The following is a 21863-nucleotide window of genomic DNA, read 5'->3' as shown; positions in this document are numbered from 1 at the left end:
TATTTATATTTGGCATTACTTTCTTGTTCAGCTTAATTTGGTATGAAATACAAATAACGAACAAATAGACAATAATAATTACGTGATATCTACATATTTGCTATGTAAATCTTAACCTACCACAAAGCCTTCTGCAATTGTGTCATCTGGTTGGGGTCATAGCCTCATAGGTATGCAGTCCTCTCCTTACATGAGTAGAGGATGCTTTCATGGTTCACACTCATGATGTCGAAGTTATACTGGAGTAACCTCAACTTTCTGTGAAGGCATGCCCTCAGTACGTGAGGACATACACACATGTACTTGCCTAATAAATATTTATTAAAGATTAAGGTAAGTAGGTAACTTATAATAGTTACCAACTTATGCTTAGCCATTGGTTGGTGGCACTCACTTCTCTGCGAAGGTCTTGGTTCCAATCCCCAGTTCCATGTGTCAGTGTTCTTGAGAAAAAAAAGAGGTTTAATTATGATAATTTAGTTTTCTTGATATTTGGAGGCATTGGATTGAGGTTTATCTATACGAAGAGATAGAGGAAACCCTTTTTGCAATTTTCAGAGGATGCCCAGTTGAGTCAATTTTGCTAAGACTACAATGAGCTTACTCAAGCTCAGATTGGTACGGATGAGCCTGACTTGAATATCGATTTACTAGTTCCATGTTTTTCTAACAGCACCTCCATTTTCGATCTTCAAATGTTACCTGGATATTTCCAGGACAATTTCACAGCTTGCCTTGCCTCAGCATGCATTAATTGAAACATTGTCCCTTTTCTCATTCTTTCTTTTGTTATAGCTTATTATCATCCTTTTTTCAGGGTCGGTTGGTTCTTGAATTTTTTTTTAGTGCGTTAATTGATGATTTCTTCTATTCTTTTTCTAACTTTATTTGTTCTATTACAGAAACTTATTGCTTATGATCATTTAGAAGGTGATCCTGGTTTGGAAGGTGGTAAAAATTCTTCTTTATTTACTGACATTCTGAATATGGTCTGTGGTTGTGTTGATAACTCTTCATCTGACAGGTTTGCATCCTTTCTTTCTACTGCATCTGGATATATCTTTCTTGTAATTGGTTGTAACGTTTGTCAATCATTGACTTTGCAGCACTATCCTCCAAGTCTTGAAAGTGCTTCTTAACGCTGTGGCATCCACAAAGTTCAGAGGTATCTTTCGTTCTTTCATAACTTGCATTTTTCCAGATCTATTGTGAGGTTGAACTGTTGAAGTTGCATTTCATGCTCCTGTGGCATGTTTGGCTATATTTAAGATACTTTTCAGTATAAGGCTTTTCACATTTAATTTACACTATTTATTTTATCTTCTATTGTCACATTTTCTTTTCTTATCCACGTAAATGCATGCTCGGAATGTGAGTGTTCAACTAGACTCTACCCTTGTTTTTTTTTTTTTTCAAACTTCATTCTCCATGAATGCTCCTGAACATTTCTAGCCTTTTGAAACTACTTCTTGCTAGTATCGTCGAATTCCCATTAAGGGTGCACATTCATTGGTGGTATTAGTCTTTCTTTTTCCTTCGTGCTATTTTCATGAATAATATTTTATCGCCTTTAATATATACGCCCACAAATTTATGTCAAATGCTGCAGTCTACAATTACCGCTATGTTCCAATATGTATTCTCTTGTGTATTGTAATTCTTTGAAACTCTATTTTTTTGTATCTCTTCGCTTTCAACAACCTATGCTAAGTGCAAATGCTAAATTTAGTTCCTCAGTGATTTAAGTGCCGTGGCACAGGGTCGTGCCGAAAACTTACCGGCACGGTGCGTGCCAAGCCGTGCCGATGCATGTCGGTCAAAAAAATTCCTGTGTGTCGACACATAATAGCATGAAATATTTATTTTCTTTAGCAACAAAATATTCTAACTATTTATTATGTCTTTTTATCACATCTTTTGAACTTTATTGAGGAAATTACTTACTAATTTAAAGAATAGAGGGTTTTGAGCTGTGCCATCAGTACGGGGTCTGTATTGTGCCGGTATCTTGTTGGTACGGTACAGCACGATGGATACGGCCCGTGCCGACGGACACTTAAAACCCTTATACTGAGGCTAGTAAAAAGTTCAAATGATTTTGTTGTAGGCAATCGATTTCCTAGATTCTTAATGAAGTAAACAGTATATATCTATATATTATGCTTTATTATGGTAAGTAATTGTGGTTTCTTGGTTCATCTCGTTCATTTTCTTATGTGTTTTTGCTGGATGCAGTGCATGGTGAACCATTGCTGGGGGTGATTAGAGTATGCTATAACATAGCTCTTAATAGGTATCAACATGTACCGCCTCTTAGATTGTCATTTAAGAATAATTGAACAGTGGTGCTTATGTTTATTTGTGTGGCTACAGCAAGAGCCCTGTGAATCAGGCTACCTCAAAGGCAATGCTTACCCAGATGATCAGCATAGTATTTAGGCGAATGGAATCGGATCAGGTTTGATTATAAACTTATGCTGTCTTATTGTGCGAGAAAGCAAAGGATTTTGCCGCAGCACTCATGCATTCAAGCATTAGATGATTATTTTCTGTGTACTCAGGTGCCAGAATCATCTGGAAATTTTAAAAATAATGCTGATGTAACTTCGACTAGCAATACAAATTCAGAAAATGGAGAAATATCTGACCAGGATGATCAAAAAATTACTCTGGGTGATGCTTTATCCATGACCCGTGTAAGTGAAGCATCTCCAGCATCTGTTGAGGAACTCCAAAATCTGGCTGGTGGTGCCGATATCAAGGTACTCTATTTGATCCTATCACAACATAGCCTAAACAAATTATTTCATGAAGCATCTCTAATACAGTAGTTTGTTTACAGGGTCTGGAAGCTGTTCTGGACAAGGCTGTCCAACTTGAGGATGGCAAGAAAATATTGCGGTATTGAAAGCCTCTTTTTGTCTACAGATCATAAACTTGGGTGCCCCTTTGCCTTATATCTGTTTCCCTTTGTTTTCCCAGTGGGATTGACCTTGAGAGCATGAGTATAGCGCAACATGATGCATTGCTGCTGTTCCGCACTCTTTGCAAGGTTGTCTTTCAGAATAAATATTCCATCATGCTAGTCTGCTAGTGCTACTCAACTAAAAGTCTTAGGTCATATCTCTTTTTGCAGATGAGCATGAAAGAAGAGACCGATGAGGTTACTACAAAGACGAGACTTTTGTCTCTTGAGCTCTTGCAGGTTTTTTCACAATCTTACGAAGTTTGGGTTTTTCTTAGTGCTCTGATGCGTGAAGTTCTTCTTTTTTGATTAAATATCAAGTCATGCTTCTTGTTAAGTCTTAAATCATATTACATGTCTGTTCTATTGCAGAGTTTACTGGAAGGAGTGAGCCATTCCTTCACCAAAAATTTCCACTTCATCGATTCGGTTAAAGCATATCTTTGTTATGCTCTTCTCCGTGCATCTGTTTCTTCTTCCCCTGTTGTATTCCAGGTTTCCATTCATTGGTTCCTTCTGAAGTTCGTTATGCTGATGCTTATCTTTTTCCTGTATGGAGGATACTTTGCATTGTATTATCAATAATTTGCAATTTGTCTGCTTGTTCTAGTGAAGAAGTCCTTACTATATGTGCTTCATATTTAGACTCAAAACTTTGTTACTGGTGCAGTATGCAACGGGAATCTTCTCAGTTCTCTTGCTGCGATTTAGGGAAAGTCTGAAGGTATGCTTGATTGTTAGGTTTTCATAGCATTAGATTTCTTTGAGGAAAATGAAGTTTGTCTTCTTTGATCTCTTTCCATTTATTATAATTACTTTTACATCAATTTGCAGGGAGAAATTGGTATATTCTTTCCCTTGATAATTTTGAGGTCTTTAGATAGCTCGGATAGTACCCTCAGCCAAAGAACAAGCGTTCTTCGGTAATATTCTTTTCTCTTAATAAGATAGCAATAAGTGGGAGTCGCAAATTCTTTAGTTATTAGATCTTTTCTCATATTTTTTGTTAGCCTTGGACATTTTACTACCTGCATTATATAATTGGATTATATAACAGGATGCTCGAGAAAGTTTGTAGAGATCCACAAATGCTTGCAGATATATTTGTTAATTATGACTGTGACCTTGAGGCGCCGAATCTTTTCGAACGCATGGTAATTTCCAGGGACAGACATTCTGGATAGATATGCGTTAAATTTACTTGATGTCTTAATATGGTAACTAATCTACCTTTCCTTATTGGCATAACCAGGTTAATGCTCTGTCAAGAATCGCTCAGGGAACTTTGAGTACAGATCCTAACTCAGTTACTCAAGCTCAAGCTTCTTCAATTAAGGGCTCCTCTCTTCAGGTTTACTAGTGAACTGATTCTATTTACATTAAACCCCTACATTTCCTTATAATTTTGTTACTCCAACTAATCGAGACTCTTATTCCAGTGTATGGTAAGTGTCCTCAAGTCAGTGGTTGATTGGGAGAAAGTTCGAAGAGAATCTGCAAAGCATGGGAGTATTGTGCAGTCACTTGAAGAGGAGATTTCAACCAAGGAGAACCTGAGAACAGATGAATCAAAGAACCGAGAAGATGGAATTAATCAGTTTGAGAAGGCTAAAGCTCATAAATCTACTATGGAAGCTGCAATCTCAGAGGTCAGGAGGTCTCTCTTTTTCTTTTTTTCATTTTTTGGGGTTAGGAATAAATTTCTCAGCTGAACTGAGTTTTCTCTACTGGCGCTAAACTTATTTTTGTGATATCTCATTGCAAAAATATGATTCTATTTTGCTCATCTGTTTTTTAATTCTCCAGTTCAATCGGAAGCCAGTAAAGGGGGTAGAGTATTTATTATCAAACAAATTGGTTGATAACACCCCATCATCTGTTGCCCAGTTTCTCAAGAGTACTCCTAGTTTGGATAAGGTAGTCTTATGAACTATCCTGCTATGCTTTTGCATGAAGAACTGGCTGATCTTTGAGATTTTGCAGGTCATGATTGGTGAATATTTGGGACAGCACGAGGAGTTTCCCCTTGCTGTTATGCATACTTATGTTGATTCGATGAAGTTCTTGGGCTTGAAGTTTGATACTGCAATTCGTGAGTTTCTCAAAGGATTTCGCCTTCCTGGAGAAGCACAGAAGATTGACCGTATAATGGAAAAGTTTGCTGAGCGGTATATTTGTTTAAAAGCTGGATTTGTTTATTTTTGGGATTTTCATAAATGGTGATTGAGTCGAGGCTTGATGTTTTTTTTGCAGATACTGTGCTGATAATCCAGGACTTTTCAAGAATGCAGATACTGCATATGTTCTTGCCTATGCTGTTATAATGTTGAATACTGATGCTCATAATCCAATGGTCTGGCCTAAAATGTCTAAAGCTGATTTTGTACGTATTAACTCAGTGAGTGATGAAGAAGAATGTGCCCCAAAGGAGCTATTGGAGGAGATATATGATTCCATTGTCAAGGAAGAAATAAAGATGAAGGAAAATGTGACTGATGCAGCAAAAAGCAGCAGACAGAGGTCGGAGACAGAAGAAAGAGGCCGTCTTGTCAATATTCTAAATCTAGCCCTTCCCAGAAGGAAGTCAGCAAGTGACACTAAAGCAGAAAGTGAAAGAATTATCAAGCAAACGCAAGCTCTTTTTAAGAACCAAGGGGAGAAAAGGGGTGTCTTCTATACAGCTGAGCAAGTTGAACTTGTCAGGCCCATGCTTGAGGCTGTAGGTTGGCCTTTGCTTGCAACATTTTCTGTTACTATGGAAGAAGGTGATAATAAGCCCAGGGTTGTTCTTTGCATGGAAGGATTCAGAGCGGGTATACATATCACACGAGTTCTTGGAATGGACACGATGCGTTATGCTTTTCTGACATCTTTAGTGCGGTATAAAACTCTCATTTTATGTTTTTTTTCCCCACCTATGAAGTTGATCGGTTTGTTTGGCTTTACATGCCTTCTCTTTCTCTTGTGATACATTTCTGCAGATTTACATTTTTGCATGCTCCAAAGGAGATGAGAAGTAAAAATGTGGAAGCATTACGTGCCCTTCTTGTTCTAGCCGACATGGAGACAGATGCCTTACAAGATACTTGGAATGCTGTCTTAGAATGTGTTTCAAGGCTAGAGTATATTACATCAAATTCTGCAATTGCTGCAACTGTAATGCAGGGTTCAAATCAAATATCCAGGGATTCAGTTCTTCAGTCTCTGAGAGAGCTCGCTGGGAAGCCGGCTGAGCAGGTGTTTGTAAACAGTGTAAAATTACCGAGTGATGCTATTGTTGAGTTTTTCACGGCTCTATGTGGTGTATCGGCTGAAGAACTGAAGCAGACACCTGCTCGTGTCTTCAGCTTACAAAAGCTTGTTGAGATAAGCTACTACAATATGGCTCGAATCCGTTTGGTATTCTTTATTTCTTTTAAATTTGTTTGTTCTCTTTGATGGTTATTTGTACTTTATATAAACAGTGCCAGTGCATTGATACTTTTTGACAGAGGTGTGGTTTAGCTAACTCAATCACACAAGCTGTCCAAAAACATGCACTTGCTCATGGATCTTTCTTCTTAATCTAACTTCTCCTTCTTAACTTTAATATATATTTTTTTATTGATATGAAAATTAAGCATTTAATATATATGAGAAATTATATATGCATCTGCATTTTGAACCCGAGTATTCACACATGCAACGATTAAGTATGTGCCATTACATTTGTTTTTATAGGTGTGGGCCAGAATATGGTCTGTCTTGGCTCAGCATTTTATCACTGCTGGGAGTCACCATGAGGAAAAAGTTGCTATGTATGCCATTGATTCTTTGAGGCAGCTTGGTATGAAATATTTGGAGCGTGCAGAACTCAACAACTTCACATTCCAGAATGACATTTTGAAACCATTTGTTATTCTCATGCGCAATAGTCAGAGTGCCGAAATTCGCAGCCTCATTGTTGATTGCATTGTTCAGGTTCTTTTTCTTTCCCTCTCTTTTGGCATCATTCTAATGGCTATTCAAAGTTGGTCACTTTTCAATTCTTTTTTACAGTACCCTCTAGCTGTTAACTGTTGTCACTAAATGTGCAGATGATTAAATCAAAGGTAGGTAGCATTAAATCAGGTTGGCGAAGTGTGTTCATGATCTTCACTGCAGCTGCTGACGACGACTTGGAATCAATTGTTGAAAATGCATTTGAAAATGTAGAGCAAGGTAGGCTCCTGGTTTCCTCATGAAAATGTGTTCTCCGTGCTAATATTATTTCTTGTTTGGCTAGGTTAAGACGTTTTAATAGCTTGTTACAGTTTTGTCAAAATAATGCAATTTGTATGCAGTTATCCTGGAGCATTTTGATCAGGTTGTTGGTGATTGCTTTATGGATTGTGTCAACTGTCTCATTGGATTTGCCAATAATAAGAGCTCCCCACGGATTAGTTTGAAGGCTATTGCTCTTCTTCGTATATGTGAAGATCGCCTAGCAGAGGTTGGCAATCTCTCTCTCTCTATCTCTCTCTCTCCCCCCTGTATACTTATCTCTACAAGATATTGATATACTTTCCTCAGCAAAAACTCTGAAACTTGGTAAATTTTTACTTTGATTGCTAACTTAATCACTTGCTTTTGGAGAGTGTATTACTCACCTCATTTCTTGGATTGGCATCTAGAATGTGATGTCAGCTGTTTATAATTACGGTGTCTGGTGCATATAATGGCGAGAAGATGTTTCCATGTGCATTCGATTCTTTTTAAGTTTCTCTTTTGATATTTTAGCAACATTTGATACTTAAAATATCTTTAATGCTTATCCCTCCTCCTATTATTCATGATTTTTGGTTTTTAGGGCTTTGTGCCTGGTGGAGCCATTAAACCGATTGACAGTGGTTTGGAGAGTAACACTGATGTCACCGAACATTATTGGTTTCCCATGCTAGCGGGTTTATCTGACTTAACTTTGGACTCAAGATCAGAAGTTCGAAATTGTGCGCTTGAGGTGCTATTTGATTTGCTGAATGAGAGGGGTCACAAATTCTCTTCAGCTTTTTGGGAAAGCATTTTTCATCGTGTGCTCTTTCCTATATTTGATCATGTCCGCCATGCTGGGAGGGATGGTTTTGTTTCTTCAGGAGAAGATTGGCTTCGTGAGACTAGCATCCATTCACTTCAATTGCTTTGCAACCTATTCAATACTTTTTACAAGGTACCATAACTTATTGTTTCTGTAACCCTTTTCCTGAAAACTCAGAATGAGATTCTCTTGTTATAACCATTACCACTAATCGGCAAACCATAACCAGCCTATTTTTTGGATTTGTTCCACATTTTGGCATTCAAATAGATTCACATCAGTCATTTGTGACATATCGTACTCAAATTCTGCTATACCATACATATGTCTTTTGCAGGAGGTCTCTTTCATGCTTCCACCGCTGCTGGGTTTACTTCTGGATTGTGCTAAGAAGACAGATCAAACAGTTGTTTCGATCGCTCTTGGAGCTTTAGTACATCTGATAGAGGTTGGAGGACATCAATTTAGTGATAATGACTGGGATACTTTGCTGAAGAGCATTAGGTACACAAGTTTTTGTTGTTTGCACACGCTTTTCTCCATTCATCATTTCATATCTATTTACACAATAAAATGTTTGATCTAACAGAGATGCATCATACACGACTCAACCCCTAGAACTGCTCAATTCCTTAGGGTTTGAGAACTCAAAGAACCAACAGGTGCTGTCGAAAGATGCAGATGCCAGTACACATGAGAGCTTTTCATACAAAGACACTCATCAAGACAACAAAGGAAGAGGAAGAGCTTTTGGCGATGACTACCAAGAAACAAATCTCCAAACTAATCTCGAGGATTCTGAAGGTCTGATACTAGATGGTTCTGCAGTTAGAAAGTCACTTCCCTTTACTGTGATTTTTTGGCTTGTTTTGTTTGTCGGTGTGCTATTCTCCAAATGCGCGAGGGCACCACCAAATTTTTATATTCTGAGGGTTTAACTGCAAATTGTATTATCTGCTTTCCTTATAGGCCTGCCATCGCCATCAGGTAGAGAGCAGAAATCTGCTGAAGCTCCAGGTTTTCAGCGGAATCAAACATTTGGTCAAAGGTTTATGGGAAATATGTTGGACAATTTGTTGCTTAGAAATCTTACTTCCAAATCGAAGAGTCACTTGGATGATCTTGTTCCATCTTCGCCTTTGAAGGTTCTTTCTTTTGCTTTATAAGTAGACAAAGTTAACATGAATTAGTGTACTCTTGGATTTCAAGCAATCTGATTTTTATGGATGATTAAGGTTATAACTATATAATGATCACCTATATCAATACCAATTTTGTATTTTGTCTTGTTTAGGAAAACAAAATGTTCTAACCAAACTGTGACACTTAAAAGAAATTTTCTCTTTGGATACTATTTCATGTAGTCATATATGATAAATGGATGGAAACTTGCATTATTTCGCAAAATTATCACGACTTGGACTCCATCTGTTTGACCTATTCCTCTCAATATAGTGAATGTGTTTTCCTTGTACCCTAAATAGTTAAATGTTAGTACCTAACGAGAGCTAATTAGGGATTGTTGCCGTCACTGCTAGAAGTTCCTTCCATCTGATTTTAGTTTTGTAAAATATTTGGTTCTTTTGAAATGAATTAATTGTCAATTCGAGGTAATACTATAAGGAGAAATTTTCTCATGCACTTCAATTATTTTTTCTTATCAGGCAACTTTAATTGCTTATTTATGTACGTGTTTTCGACTGATATATCTAGATACCAGAGACCACTGACCCCGATAAGAATGAAGATGAAGAGAGCTCTATGATGGAAACAGTTAGGGGTAAATGCATCACCCAGTTACGGCTGCTAGGTGCCATTGACAGCATACAGGTAATGACTTCATAAATTAATTCAGTGATGCTGCTTCAGTTTTATTTTTTAATTGCATCAACTGTTATCATTCGGAATTTAGCAACCATTATGACAGCTTCTAATTTTGGCAGATGAGATACTGGAGCAAATTGAAGGCTCCTCAGAAGATTGCAATAATGGATATCTTGTTGTCACTCTTGGAATTTGCAGCTTCGTATAATTCCTCCTCAAACCTGAGAACACGAATGCACCATATACCTCCTCAAAGGTGAAAAATAATTAAGACTCCGGAAAATTTTCAGTTCTTTTTAACAACGATGGTCTTACACTTGATACTTAATGGTGCACAGGCCACCTCCAAATCTCCTCCGCCAAGAGATATCAGGAACTTCCATTTATCTAGAAATCTTACACAAGTCAACTACAGTCAGTGGATCCGGAAATGAAGAAAATCTCAAGAGCTTAGCAGAAGAGAAGTTGGTTTCTTTCTGTGGACAGATTTTGAGAGAGGCTTCTGACCTCCAGCCTGTTACTGGGGAAGCTTCCAGTGCAGACATTCATCGTGTACTTGATCTAAGAGCTCCTGTTATTGTGAAGGTAAAATTATTTTTTAGAACCCACATGAACATCCTTCATTTAACAGTATTGCAATTATACTTGATAGAATATTTGCAATGTAGCATTCTTATAATGTCTAAGTGGATACATTAAAATCATATTGTATTGTTATTCACTATGTTATGTGCAAGCTCAGATTTAAGTATTGTTGGTTTGCTTAAATTCAGGTGCTTAAGGGAATGTGCCGCATGGATGCTCAGATATTCAAGAAGAATCTAAGAGCGTTTTATCCGTTAATTACAAAACTTGTTTGCTGTGATCAGGTAACTTTGCGTTTTCAATAATCAGCTTATGTGCTTTGCTTTGAGGTGGGATGAATCCATCCTACTCAGCAAAATGATACGAAAAAATTATGATCATGGAAAAGTATACATCGACCTTTAGTGCTCTAAAGCATTTATCGTGCTTTATTTCGCTACATGGAAAATTTTCTACCTGATTTGAATTGCATTAAAACTGCATATAACTAAATGTTTCAGTTTACTAGCGTCAAGATAATTTTGTATAAAAGTAGTTGCCCTTATTTTTATTTTTGTTTTTATTTTCATTTTTCTGTTGGAGAACAGGAGGAAAGCTTCCTGCCTTACAATTAGATGTCATCTCAACTCTTCTTGGATAAAATTATGTACCTGTTTTGACATTAACAGCTAATTAATTATCAATAATGTCAGATAAGATGTAAACCTAAGATTGGTAGATGAGGGGGATGCAGAACTAATTTACCGTTTCTCCTTTTTTACAGATGGATGTACGTGGTGCCCTTGGAGATCTTTTCAGTACACAGCTCACTGCTCTTTTGCCATGATTCTCAGAAAATTTTTGATTTCAACTTTTCCAGAAAGTCTACCGCATCAGCATCGTTCTTTAGCACCGATGTTTCAGGCACCGGTGAGAGAAAGCAGCGCATCAGTTCTGAAATAATGAGGGTGAAAAAAACTTGTCAAGGCTCCAAACATAATTCTTCTCAGCGTTTTGAAGTGCATTTGGCTTGAAATGTGTTTTAGCCCCTGATGGTTGGCACCAGTTCATGTTGTTTCTTGATGTTTTTGTCATTTAATTTTTTATTTGAGTTATGATAGATTAGGAAGATGCTAGCAAGTTCACAAAATTGATAAGACTGCGAGTCACAGGACTACATCCTGATGCGTTCGAGAGCGGGAGATGCTTAGCTTATGTTGTTATTTAAGAGATTTCTGTACACAAATTATACCTGAGTCTTCATTCTTAGAGGAGAATATTAGTCAAATAGTGGTTTCCAATATCTCTGTATTAATGCATGTAAGGAGAATTTCGGACATTTTACCTCTGATAGATCGCATCTGATGCTTTTGTTTTTGCAGGAATGTTATAATTAAGTTGGAGCTCATTTGGTTCATTCGTTGTTGTGTTTCACTTTTTCTTTTGTGGCAGCTTTTCCTTGTTGAGCAAGGTTAATTCTTCTTTGAAGCTTCTGTTGGTTGTGGCAAGTGTTTAATATGATTTGGGTTTTTATGATTTGATTAGGCAACAGATCATAGTTGTCTCTGCATTGAGCTCTTTTCAATTTCGTGGAACCAAATAAAATCGAATCAAAATCACGGTGCGATTATCAAATCGAATTTAAACTGTGTAATTTGGCAAGGTGAGTTAATCGAACCAGTTCGCCTATGAACCGAGTCAGATTATATATAACGGTGCAATCTTGGTCATGTATGATTTAATGGAATGTGGTTAATCTAATAGAATTCGGTGGCCTTGACCCGCTAATGAGTTGGTAAAACGTGTATAACTGAATATTGCAGGACAGTTTCGTTAGGCGTTCCGCCGGGAAAAAAAAAAAAAAAAACTTCGTTATCTGTGAAGTCGTTTTCTGTTTACATCCGGATTGCTAATAATTAATAAAACAAGCCATCCTAATTATTTGGAATTAGAGATTATAGATCTGATTAATGTCATGCTAATCCATGACTCTCAGTTAGTGATAGTAAATTATTAACAGAACTTGCACCTTGATCAGCATAGTTTTAATTAAAATAAATAAAAAATTAATGTGTTAATTAATAAAAAAAAGTTTATTTTAAATTGGCATATAGAGACACGTCTCGCGCCCGCTAGTCCGGCGTGTGCTCAAAATTAGGGGATTTAATCTCCGGCTTACGATAGGCGTGGATCCGTGCTTACAAATTGAAGGAAAAAAAAGAAAAGAAAAGAAAAATAAAAGAGAGTTTACATGCATCTTTTCTAAGATAGAAAATAATAATGGTAATTGAAAAGAAAAGAAAAAAAAAAAGAAAAAAAAAAAGCTCTCAGCTCTCTGTTCTAGAAATAGTATAAAGGAAAGCCGTTCTAATTCACGTGCAACCTCCCCCGCGAAGAGGTTGGCTCTGCATCGGAAATAGCAAGGCCGGCTCTCCCCACCCTTCCTCCACCCTCTCCCTCTCTCCAACCCCCACATTCCCACCGTACCTAAACCCCCGCCCCTCTCTCTCTCTCTCTCTCTCTCTCTCTCTCTCTCTCTCGTCCTCGTTGAGAAGAAAGGAGGGGAGAGCAATCCCATGGCGAGCCGTTACGAGAGCAACCCCTTCGACGAGGAGGAGGTCAATCCCTTCGCGGTGAGTCGCCCAAATTCCCTTCACTTCCTCTTCATTCATCTCGTGCGTCCTCCTCACTCCTTTCCAAATCGTAGATCTAGAGGAACGCCGTATTAGATTTCGTTTCATCTTTTACATAAAACGAGATCTTGTGAGAGCGTAAAATGGCTTGTGTACGTGCGTGAATCCTCTAGGGTTGCGAATTCTCGCGTTTCGTGTTAGATCTGATACCATGGAGATCCGTGTTTGATCCTCACTGCCGTAATTGAGGGCCTTCACCTGGATTAATTAACAGGAGAATTGATAGATTTGAGATGTTTGGTGAATTAATATATTAGTTTGTGTGTGGTAGCTTCTGGAATTTTTTAGATCTTCTATATTTTAGCTTCTGAATAAGCAACTGATGGGTTTTTCTTTCTTTCCGTTGTTTAAACAAAAAGAAAAGAGCTGCTAATTTGCCGCTGTTTGTGAATAATGTTCATATCAGTACAATACTCTAATCGGCATCAAAATGATCCTAATTGCAATAGTAAACATATTATACCTGCCTGGCTCCCTATTACATCACTGTTGGCATTGAAGTGATCTCATGATGTATTTAAACATATTGTGCCTGCTTATTTCATCAGCATTGTTGTTTTACCTTCCCTTTTGTTACTGCTGTTTGGGTTCATGATGCATGAACCAAGACAAATATGAAGTTTTTAATTTTTTCAGTTTTATTTTCTTGTTCACAGATTTTAATAGTGTTTACCAAATATGGGTTCACAGCACAGAATAGTTTTAACAGATTACTTCTGTCTCGGTAGCATGATGTTTTATTTATTGAGAATTAGAAATGTATAATTAGGACTTTTTATAATTCTTCATATTGATATCAGGACTCAACTGCCCGTGGAAGAGCAGCAGGACAGTCGAATTATGGCGGAGGGCCTTTCTATACAACAGTAAGTCCATTTTTAAATTGTTTCACCATAAACTACTTCTATGCACCTATATGGTCAAAGCGGAAAATCCAAATCGTGTTTTTTCATATGCATAAATGATGTACTCTATGTTTTTGTATTTACCAGAATCCTGGAAGTGTCCCCCCTGCTTCAAATTCTCATCTTTCACCTCTTCCTCCAGAGCCTGCCGATTTCTACAATGGTCGTGGTGCAACAGTTGATATTCCTCTTGATTCAGCAAAAGTAAGTGGAGATTAACACCAGAAATTACAAAAAGCATGCTGGTTTAACTGTAAATGCATGTTAGTTATGGTGGCAAGAAAACAACTGGTTTATGCATGTGGATCTTTGATAGTGATTTGAATTCGATTGTACTTAAAAAATCTATTCTTGGTAGCCAGGCACTTGATCCACCATTTCTTTGTGTGTTGCACAGATGTGCTGGTTGGAGCATTCTTTTATTTATATTAAATAAAACTTTATATGTTAGTCTTGTATACGGTTTTGTGATTTTTGTTATTTGTTGTATTGATTATGTGTTTTTCTTCTGTTTGTTTACTCCACCCCAGGATTTAAAGAAAAAGGAGAAGGAACTCCAAGCAAAGGAGGCAGAACTAAGCAAGAGGGAAAAGGTATTTTGCCATTGAAGTTCTGCCAGAGGCTAGTCCTGTGTGATTTTGAAACTTCAACAGTTCCAGCATTACTTCTTTTGCAGATTATAGTGTATCATTATGGATTATAATCAAGTCGGTAGATTGGATGACACATCATTCCCTATATATATATATATATATATATATATAGGGATTCTTTAGTAAGCAAATAGGATATATATGATAGACCTCACATGAAGCTTCTAGATCTAGGTGGGATTTTTGTATTAATTTGTTTTGGAATCAGAGGACACCCTTTGAATTTTTTTTCTCATTGCAAGTTTCGTACTCCTTTTATCACCTTTTCAAGTCATTGGTTCCTCATTCATTGGTTCCTTATTGCATTATTTGCATGTGCTGCTCAGGAACTTAAACGAAGGGAGGAGGCTGCAGCACGCGGTATGTTCTCATGGTTCATTTTGGCAGACTGATTTTGCAATATTTGATCCAGCTACTTTTTTTCTGTCTCTTATAGTTCTTTGCTTGGTAACCAGATTCTTATTCTGATGAGTCAGGTCCGTCCTGTGTAGTTTCTACTTTGGCAAGTTTTAGAGAAAAATTTATGGGAAAAGCACAACACTGGCTGTGCTTCATGATTAGGAGAGTTGGCAGACAGATGATAAATATATTTAAAAAATGCATATATCTCTCAGAAGAGGATATTCGAATTTCAAAAATTAATTGTTGCACTAATGATGTGTATTGATTAGTCTGGTTTGGGTTTTGATAATAATCAACCAAATAAAAAAAATCAGTATCACTTCCTTCTATTTTTGGACCTATATTGTAAACTACCTAAGTTTATCCTGTGTAGCTAATTTGAGCGAACTGTGTTGCATATAACCTACAAATAATGGTATTATTGTTGCCTTTGCAGCTGGCATTGTTATTGAGGAGAAAAACTGGCCTCCTTTTTTCCCTATTATTCATCATGATATTGGAGGTGAAATTCCAGTTCACCTGCAGAGATTGCAATACATTGCATTTGCATCGTTGCTAGGTATGCTTTACTTTCTATCAGTGGTTGTACTTAAATCCTTCTTCGTTTCTTTTTTAATTATTCTGAAACTTTACCAGCTAAATCAAAAAAGTTGTTATATTTTTCAAGAAACTTGGTGAAAAGCCACAAGTACCAACAGTGATGTATTTCGGCTGACCAACCTTTTCCTCTTACTCTAATCCATTGGGCTTTCCATGTGTTTCTTTTGTTGTTCATCATTGGCTAGTTCCTTTTGACTAACCATTCTTTTCCTCGTGCCAATCAGCTACGTTTTTTTTTTAGGCTTTTGGGAGAGTCAGTTTAGTGTTGTGGTTGAAAAATGAGACAGTTCTAGAATAACTTTATAGTGATGTGTGATTGATTTTATATTTCACAGTATTGTGTAAATTAGATTCTCGTTAATGTGATCTCATGCTACTAACAAGTGCTTTTTTGTCATTTGAATGTTATGCAGGATTAGTTGGATGCCTCACTTGGAATGTTATAGCAGTTACAGCAGCTTGGATCAAGGGGGAAGGTGCAATTGAAGAGTTCAGCATATTGCCTATAATAATTAGACTTCTACTGCTGATATTGACCGAAGCAAGCTTCTTTGTTTTTCAGGCGTAAAGATCTGGCTTCTTGCCATCATCTACTTCATCTCTGGTGTCCCAGGTGCATATGTGTTGTGGTACCGCCCTCTTTATAATGCAATGAGGTACTATGTTTTTGCAAGATCAATGGTCCAGTTTTTATTACTGTCAGTGCAACTAATCCAAATTCTTTAGACACTCTAGCTTAGTTAAAATGTGAATTCTTATATGCTTTTTCATAACTCATGTTGTAGGACTGAAAGTGCCTTAAAATTCGGATGGTTTTTTTTGTCTTATTTGGTGAGTCTTTCTTTCCTTTACTACTAAAGATTGTGGGATCTTGAGTGTTTGTCCACCTTCAAGAGAAATATGAGATTCCTAAGCATCTTTTTGTTTGCTTATTACAGTTTCATATTGGTTTCTGCATCTATTCAGCTGTGGCTCCTCCCATTTTCTTTGAGGGAAAATCCTTGACGTAAGTTGTCATATATGTTATACCTTGTAAAGTAGGCATACATATTTGTTTCAACCAGTATGCTTCATATTTTGAATAATTGTATCCAACTATGCGGATCTTCAAAATAATTGTTCGATTTTGACTAGCAAGGTTAAGCATCTGTTTGCTCTTTGACTATATTTTAGCTCACCTCCATGTTTTTAGAGCAAAAAATTCAATCGCTGCATCTTTCTGGTTTTCATTGCTTGCTAATTCATTTGTTCCCTGTGTTACTGTTTTGCAGAGGAATTTTGCCAGCAATAGATGTCTTGGGCAACCATGTAATAGTTGGGGTAAGTTAAGATAATTGAATTTAAGTGCATACTTAAAGCACTTAATATACCTGCTCTAGAGAAGGAAGATTTGTCTTGATAACTGAAATAGCACACAAAACTATGATTCTTAGATTGTTATTTATGAAAGTGGCTGAGGTTCTCCGTGTGCAATGAGTTACATTTGTTTCTCCTGCCACTTGCATGGCCAGGAAACTTGGGTGCTCTGTATGTTTGGTTATATGAGGAATAGTAGCCTTGAATTTGTCTTGTTTTACTGTTTAGTTTTGCTCCCTCGATCCTATCACAGCCTTTATCCATTTCTTACACTGTTCTGTTTACAGGTCTTCTACTTCATTGGATTTGGGTTCTTTTGCCTCGAGTCACTGCTCAGTATCTGGGTCATTCAGGTTTTTTTTTTTTTTGGTTCTTTGATTAGTTATATATATCTCATTTTCAGTCTCTGTTTATAACCTCGATCTACCTTTAGGTTCTGTCGAAGTAAATTAGGAAACAACTCTTTTATGAGATCAAATTTGTTTATTGAGTTCTTAACTTGTTTTCCTATTATAATTTGTCTATGCAGCAAGTGTACATGTATTTCCGAGGGAGCGGAAAAGCTGCAGAGGTGAAGCGTGAGGCGGCACGTGGTGCCATGAGGGCGGCATTTTGAAGCTTCATAGCACTTGATGCACATGACAGATCCCAACAGTACATGGAACAATGAGATATGCCCACAGTTGGAGACTCATGCATGCTTCTCGACTTTCTTTTGCCATTTGATGTACTGAATGAGCGTCTCCATTGTTCTTTTCCTTATTCACTGAGAGGGTGTACAGCTTCGCTAAAGCTTTATTACCTGATTTTACCTTGTTTCATTTCTCCATGCGTGTCCTTACAGGAAACTATACTTAAAAATGTTCTCCAGTACTATCGTTCTTAACCTTATTCTATAGGTTTTGTTATGTCTGGTCGTTAACAGGGCAATGCTTTCTCCAGTATTAGAGCTTTGTTCTGAGTACTGGGTGTTTGCTATAGAAATCATTTTTGGAATCTGAATTATGCAATTATTTGGTTTTGCTCGGACAAGAAAGGGATAGTACTTTTTTATAAATTGTAGGCAAACAATCGCAGAAATGGACAGAGCTACATGGCATTTCGATTGATGCAATTGCACTCGGACCTTACTCCGAACAACCCATCTGATTCTTGCACATTATCTTCAAGTTTATTTGTAAAGAAAATATACAGATGAAACACAATGAGCATGTTTTTTATGCCTGTTTAATTAAATGAGTGCAACTTTATGTTACAAGCCTAGTCAAAGAGTAGATGCTAGATATCAAGAGCCAGCATATTGATGATGATTAACTGTGCAAAACAAATTAAAACAAGAAAAAGGAAAAAGGAGGAACCAACAATGTAGAGCAAGAGGAAAGATCAACGCAGAAACAACGCAATCAAATGAACTCGTGAGAGAGGAGCACTAAATTACAATTTTTCAGGAAACGAATGCTTCCGAAGTCATAAGACCGTGTTGCTAATGGACATAAACAGCAAAAGCATCAAAATTGGGATGAATTATTCCTTACAATAGAGGTATACATTCTTTATCGACCAAACATAATCAGGCAATAAATCAAAATAAAACAATAGAGGTATCGTGCGTGTGGGTGACAAAGAGATTAAACATTGGCAGAAGCTGTTGCTACCGATACATGGTGAGCCCCTGCAGCTGTGCTATAAAGCTAATTAAGAACTTGTGTATCAACCAATTCTGGAGTTATCCCTCCCGAAAACGAGGGTGGTGGCCCAGTTTACTGCCACATAGAACCTATTCCTCCAGCTCACCACGCGAGTCAGGTAAGCCGAGCGCCATATTAGCCAGCTAACAAATCCGGCCAGAGATAGGCCCTTTGCATCCTGCAACACGAATCGAAGGTCAAGTATATTATATACTTAATTATTCGATTATTATACTATACTCCATAAGCAGCTTAATTTGTACAGTGCGACGAAGATTGAGTTAAATTTACCTTGCTCTGCCTTAGATCAACCAAGGCCTTGTAGCGCCCCACGGATGCCATGCTTCCCAAGTGCCTGTAAACAAAAGGATCGCCGAGAGGAATGTCCTTGGCGCAATGAGCTTTCCCTCCATTCTGCTTCTCGATCCTCCTAAACAGTTCTGCTAGATATTTCCCCTCCCTTTCCGCAACCTGTCAGGACGGGATTAGAGTGAAAAAAATGAGTGTAAAGAGTACACAAATAGGCTCTTATCTATACGAATTCCCTGGACGTAGGCCTACATAAAAAAGCTGATATGGAATGCAATAGAAAGCAGTGAAACTAACCTGAGCAAGAGCGGGGAGCACTTGCCTCCCAGTTTGTTCAAGAAAACCTGCACAATCCCCAAGTGCAAATACATCCTCGGCCGAAGGAACACGTAGCCACTCATCCACACCGATCCTAAACGATCAATGTGAACAATTCTCGATATCAAAATGTAAAGCTTAATATAAAAGGAATCATGAGAGAAAAAGATAATTACCACGGGATTCACATATGAACGTACCTTCCACCAGGGGATTTGGGAAGATCGAGTGATTTGACAAATTGAGATGGACCAACTCCTGTGGACCAGACCAGCAGGCCATACGGAACATGAGATCCATCACTAAGGAGTATCTTCTCGGGTAGTACCTCTTTTACAACTCCACGCACCAGGCGAACTCCGGACTGGTATACGAATCAAATTTCAACAATCAACTACTGGACCACTCGAGAACCAAAGCTCAAAAACAAAACATCAGTTTTTGTGATATCCTCCATTACCTTGGTCAAGTGATTTGTTGCATATTGCCGTAATCCCACGTCAAATGATGACAAGATTTCATTTGCCTATTCAGGGTTAGAGATTATGTTCAGAAGCAACATAGCAGCATAAATTTTAAAATACAGAGGAATAACCAGAGAATGAAAAGAATACCTCAATAAGAGTGACTTTGATGTAATCCTTAACGTGAGAATATCTTTGGCGCACATCTCGCATGATAAAATCACTTAACTCGCCGCTGAACTCCACTCCGGTAGGGCCTCCTCCAATGACAACGCAGTGTAAAAGGCGCTTTTTCTCTTCTTCTGACAAGCCTGCCGCCACAGATAATATTTAACTATAAAACTCAGTTGCTAGGCGAAAAGGAATCAGTAACTTGAAAACTGTTTCTCAAATCCCTTATCTAGCATCCAAAAATATCTGGTGTTTCCTCATGAAGCATTTCGATTAAGATATTATTTAGATGGGAAACCACTGATCTATTTACATGATTAATCAAGCCCACAAAATTTCTTTCGCCTGAATTCCATGAATAAAAAAGGAGTAGTGCAATTAAGCAAGAGCACATACCAGGGTTTTCAGAGAGCATGAGGTTCAGCAGAAGCTTCCTTCTAATTTCTTGAGCATGATATACTTCGCGCAGGAAAATGGCATGCTCTGTTACTCCCTTAATATTGAAAGTCAGCGGCTCGGCACCAGCCGCAATGACCAGCTTATCATATGCAACTTTAAACCGGTAGGGATCGGAAGGCAGTCCATCACTTGAGACGGTTTCACAATACACCTTTCAGATAAATAAATAAAAAGAGATCGGCAGTCAATAGAGAGAACACTGCAACCTCTACGAGGCTTAGAATTCGAGCTACAGATGCAGCTTTTATGCATCGTTGTTGTCGGTAGATAATCACGTATCCAGTTTGCACATGCATGATTTGCACGCAGACATGCATAAGCTCTATACAGTATTAATCTAATCTGAACAAAAAAAAAAAAAAAAAAAAAAAAAAACAGAGATTGCTCACCTCATGCTTGTCGGTATTGATTCCCAAACAGGAAGCCAGATAGAAGTAAGAATTGGGTGCTCCGGCCAAAGCGGACTGAATCCGGCTCACCGGCTCAGCCACCGACCGGAACTCAAGTGTGCCCACGCATGTCGAAGCGAGCAAAGGAGTGAAAACCATGTGATTCCTCGGCGATATGCACACCGCATCGTACATCTTCATATCGAGCCCCTTCAGAAACCGGCAGCCGGCCCACCCGGTCCCCAGCACCACCACCCTCGGCTTCTCGCCAGGGCCCGTCGGGCCCAAACGCGGCAGCTGGGTCTCCGAATCGGAGTAATCCACGGCCCTCTCGGCCGAAGGGTATTGGTAGTTCCTGGTTGTACTAATTCCCCTCATCTGCGCAACTCTAAGACCATCGACATTCCTAGGCGAGGAGAATAAGTGAAGGGTGGTTCCATCAGCAGCAAAACCTCTGTGGATCATCCTAGACTGAACAAGGCTGCTGCTATTCTTAGAGGCCGTTCCAGTTCCGACCACCACCGAATCCATAGCCATGGATTGTCTGAGAGAGGCCCTGATAATTCTATACCACCCCATGCTGGAGTAATATATCTTACTAGATCTCACGCAGAATAATCTAACAGAATAATCTAACAGAGGGTCCCCTGCAACAACAACAACAATAAGAAGAAGAAGAACAACAACAACAACAGAAAATATGGACACAGATGAGCAATGTGTTAGCATTAAAGGTGGGCTAGTTAAATAGCTATGCAGACCGTAGCAATATGTGAGAATAAGTCTAAAAGGAGAAAGAGGCCCGGGAATGTTGGAGCCAACTCCACACAGAAAAGCGACGGAGATCGCCGTTGCCTTCAAGGTGGAAAATTTATAGGCAACTCAGAAACAAAACGCACAACTGGGACCCACTTTGAGAGAACGGTGCCAGTTCCTGGGGAGTCACAATCGGAAAAGGTTCTCTTTTGACCAAAAGATACCGTCTATTGCGTAGCTGGGCCGATCTCTTCGGAATTCCAGAAGGAAAATCGAAGAAAATGTCCCTAATTG

General features: G+C 38.2%; 3 protein-coding genes across 3 annotated transcripts; 2 read left to right on the top strand and 1 right to left on the bottom strand.

The window, feature by feature from the left end:
• On the top strand, positions 843–11823 carry LOC109715429 (brefeldin A-inhibited guanine nucleotide-exchange protein 5). The gene is made up of 30 exons (XM_020240408.1): positions 843–1024; positions 1107–1165; positions 2236–2293; positions 2374–2458; positions 2562–2762; positions 2843–2901; positions 2983–3052; positions 3137–3205; positions 3338–3460; positions 3636–3689; positions 3800–3888; positions 4023–4119; positions 4218–4316; positions 4405–4614; positions 4772–4882; positions 4949–5133; positions 5219–5845; positions 5947–6364; positions 6686–6925; positions 7042–7165; positions 7288–7436; positions 7794–8150; positions 8356–8522; positions 8608–8822; positions 8988–9163; positions 9732–9848; positions 9962–10098; positions 10181–10427; positions 10616–10711; positions 11191–11823. The coding sequence occupies exons 1-30, from the start codon at positions 858–860 to the stop codon at positions 11251–11253; spliced, it is 4869 nt and encodes a 1622-aa protein (XP_020095997.1). The 5' UTR covers positions 843–857; the 3' UTR covers positions 11254–11823.
• LOC109715430 (secretory carrier-associated membrane protein 2-like) lies at positions 12745–18036 on the top strand. Its single transcript, XM_020240409.1, has 13 exons — positions 12745–13039; positions 13900–13965; positions 14092–14208; positions 14535–14597; positions 14984–15017; positions 15496–15618; positions 16073–16135; positions 16222–16315; positions 16445–16490; positions 16598–16665; positions 16931–16979; positions 17303–17368; positions 17545–18036. Exons 1-13 carry the CDS (start codon positions 12983–12985, stop codon positions 17629–17631), a joined length of 933 nt encoding a protein of 310 aa, XP_020095998.1. The 5' UTR covers positions 12745–12982; the 3' UTR covers positions 17632–18036.
• Positions 18407–21116, bottom strand: LOC109714844 (internal alternative NAD(P)H-ubiquinone oxidoreductase A1, mitochondrial-like; the record flags this gene model as incomplete). The annotated part of the gene is made up of 8 exons (XM_020239552.1): positions 18407–18881; positions 18995–19174; positions 19310–19424; positions 19531–19694; positions 19791–19856; positions 19945–20105; positions 20362–20575; positions 20814–21116. Coding segments are annotated over 8 exons (1359 nt in total), but the record flags the coding sequence as incomplete, so codon positions are not given.

This window comes from Ananas comosus, linkage group 9 (assembly GCF_001540865.1).
Source record: "Ananas comosus cultivar F153 linkage group 9, ASM154086v1, whole genome shotgun sequence".
Taxonomy (NCBI): Eukaryota; Viridiplantae; Streptophyta; class Magnoliopsida; order Poales; family Bromeliaceae; genus Ananas; species Ananas comosus.
Note: the sequence above shows the minus strand (reverse complement) of the source record. Positions and strands in the feature narration are given on the sequence as shown.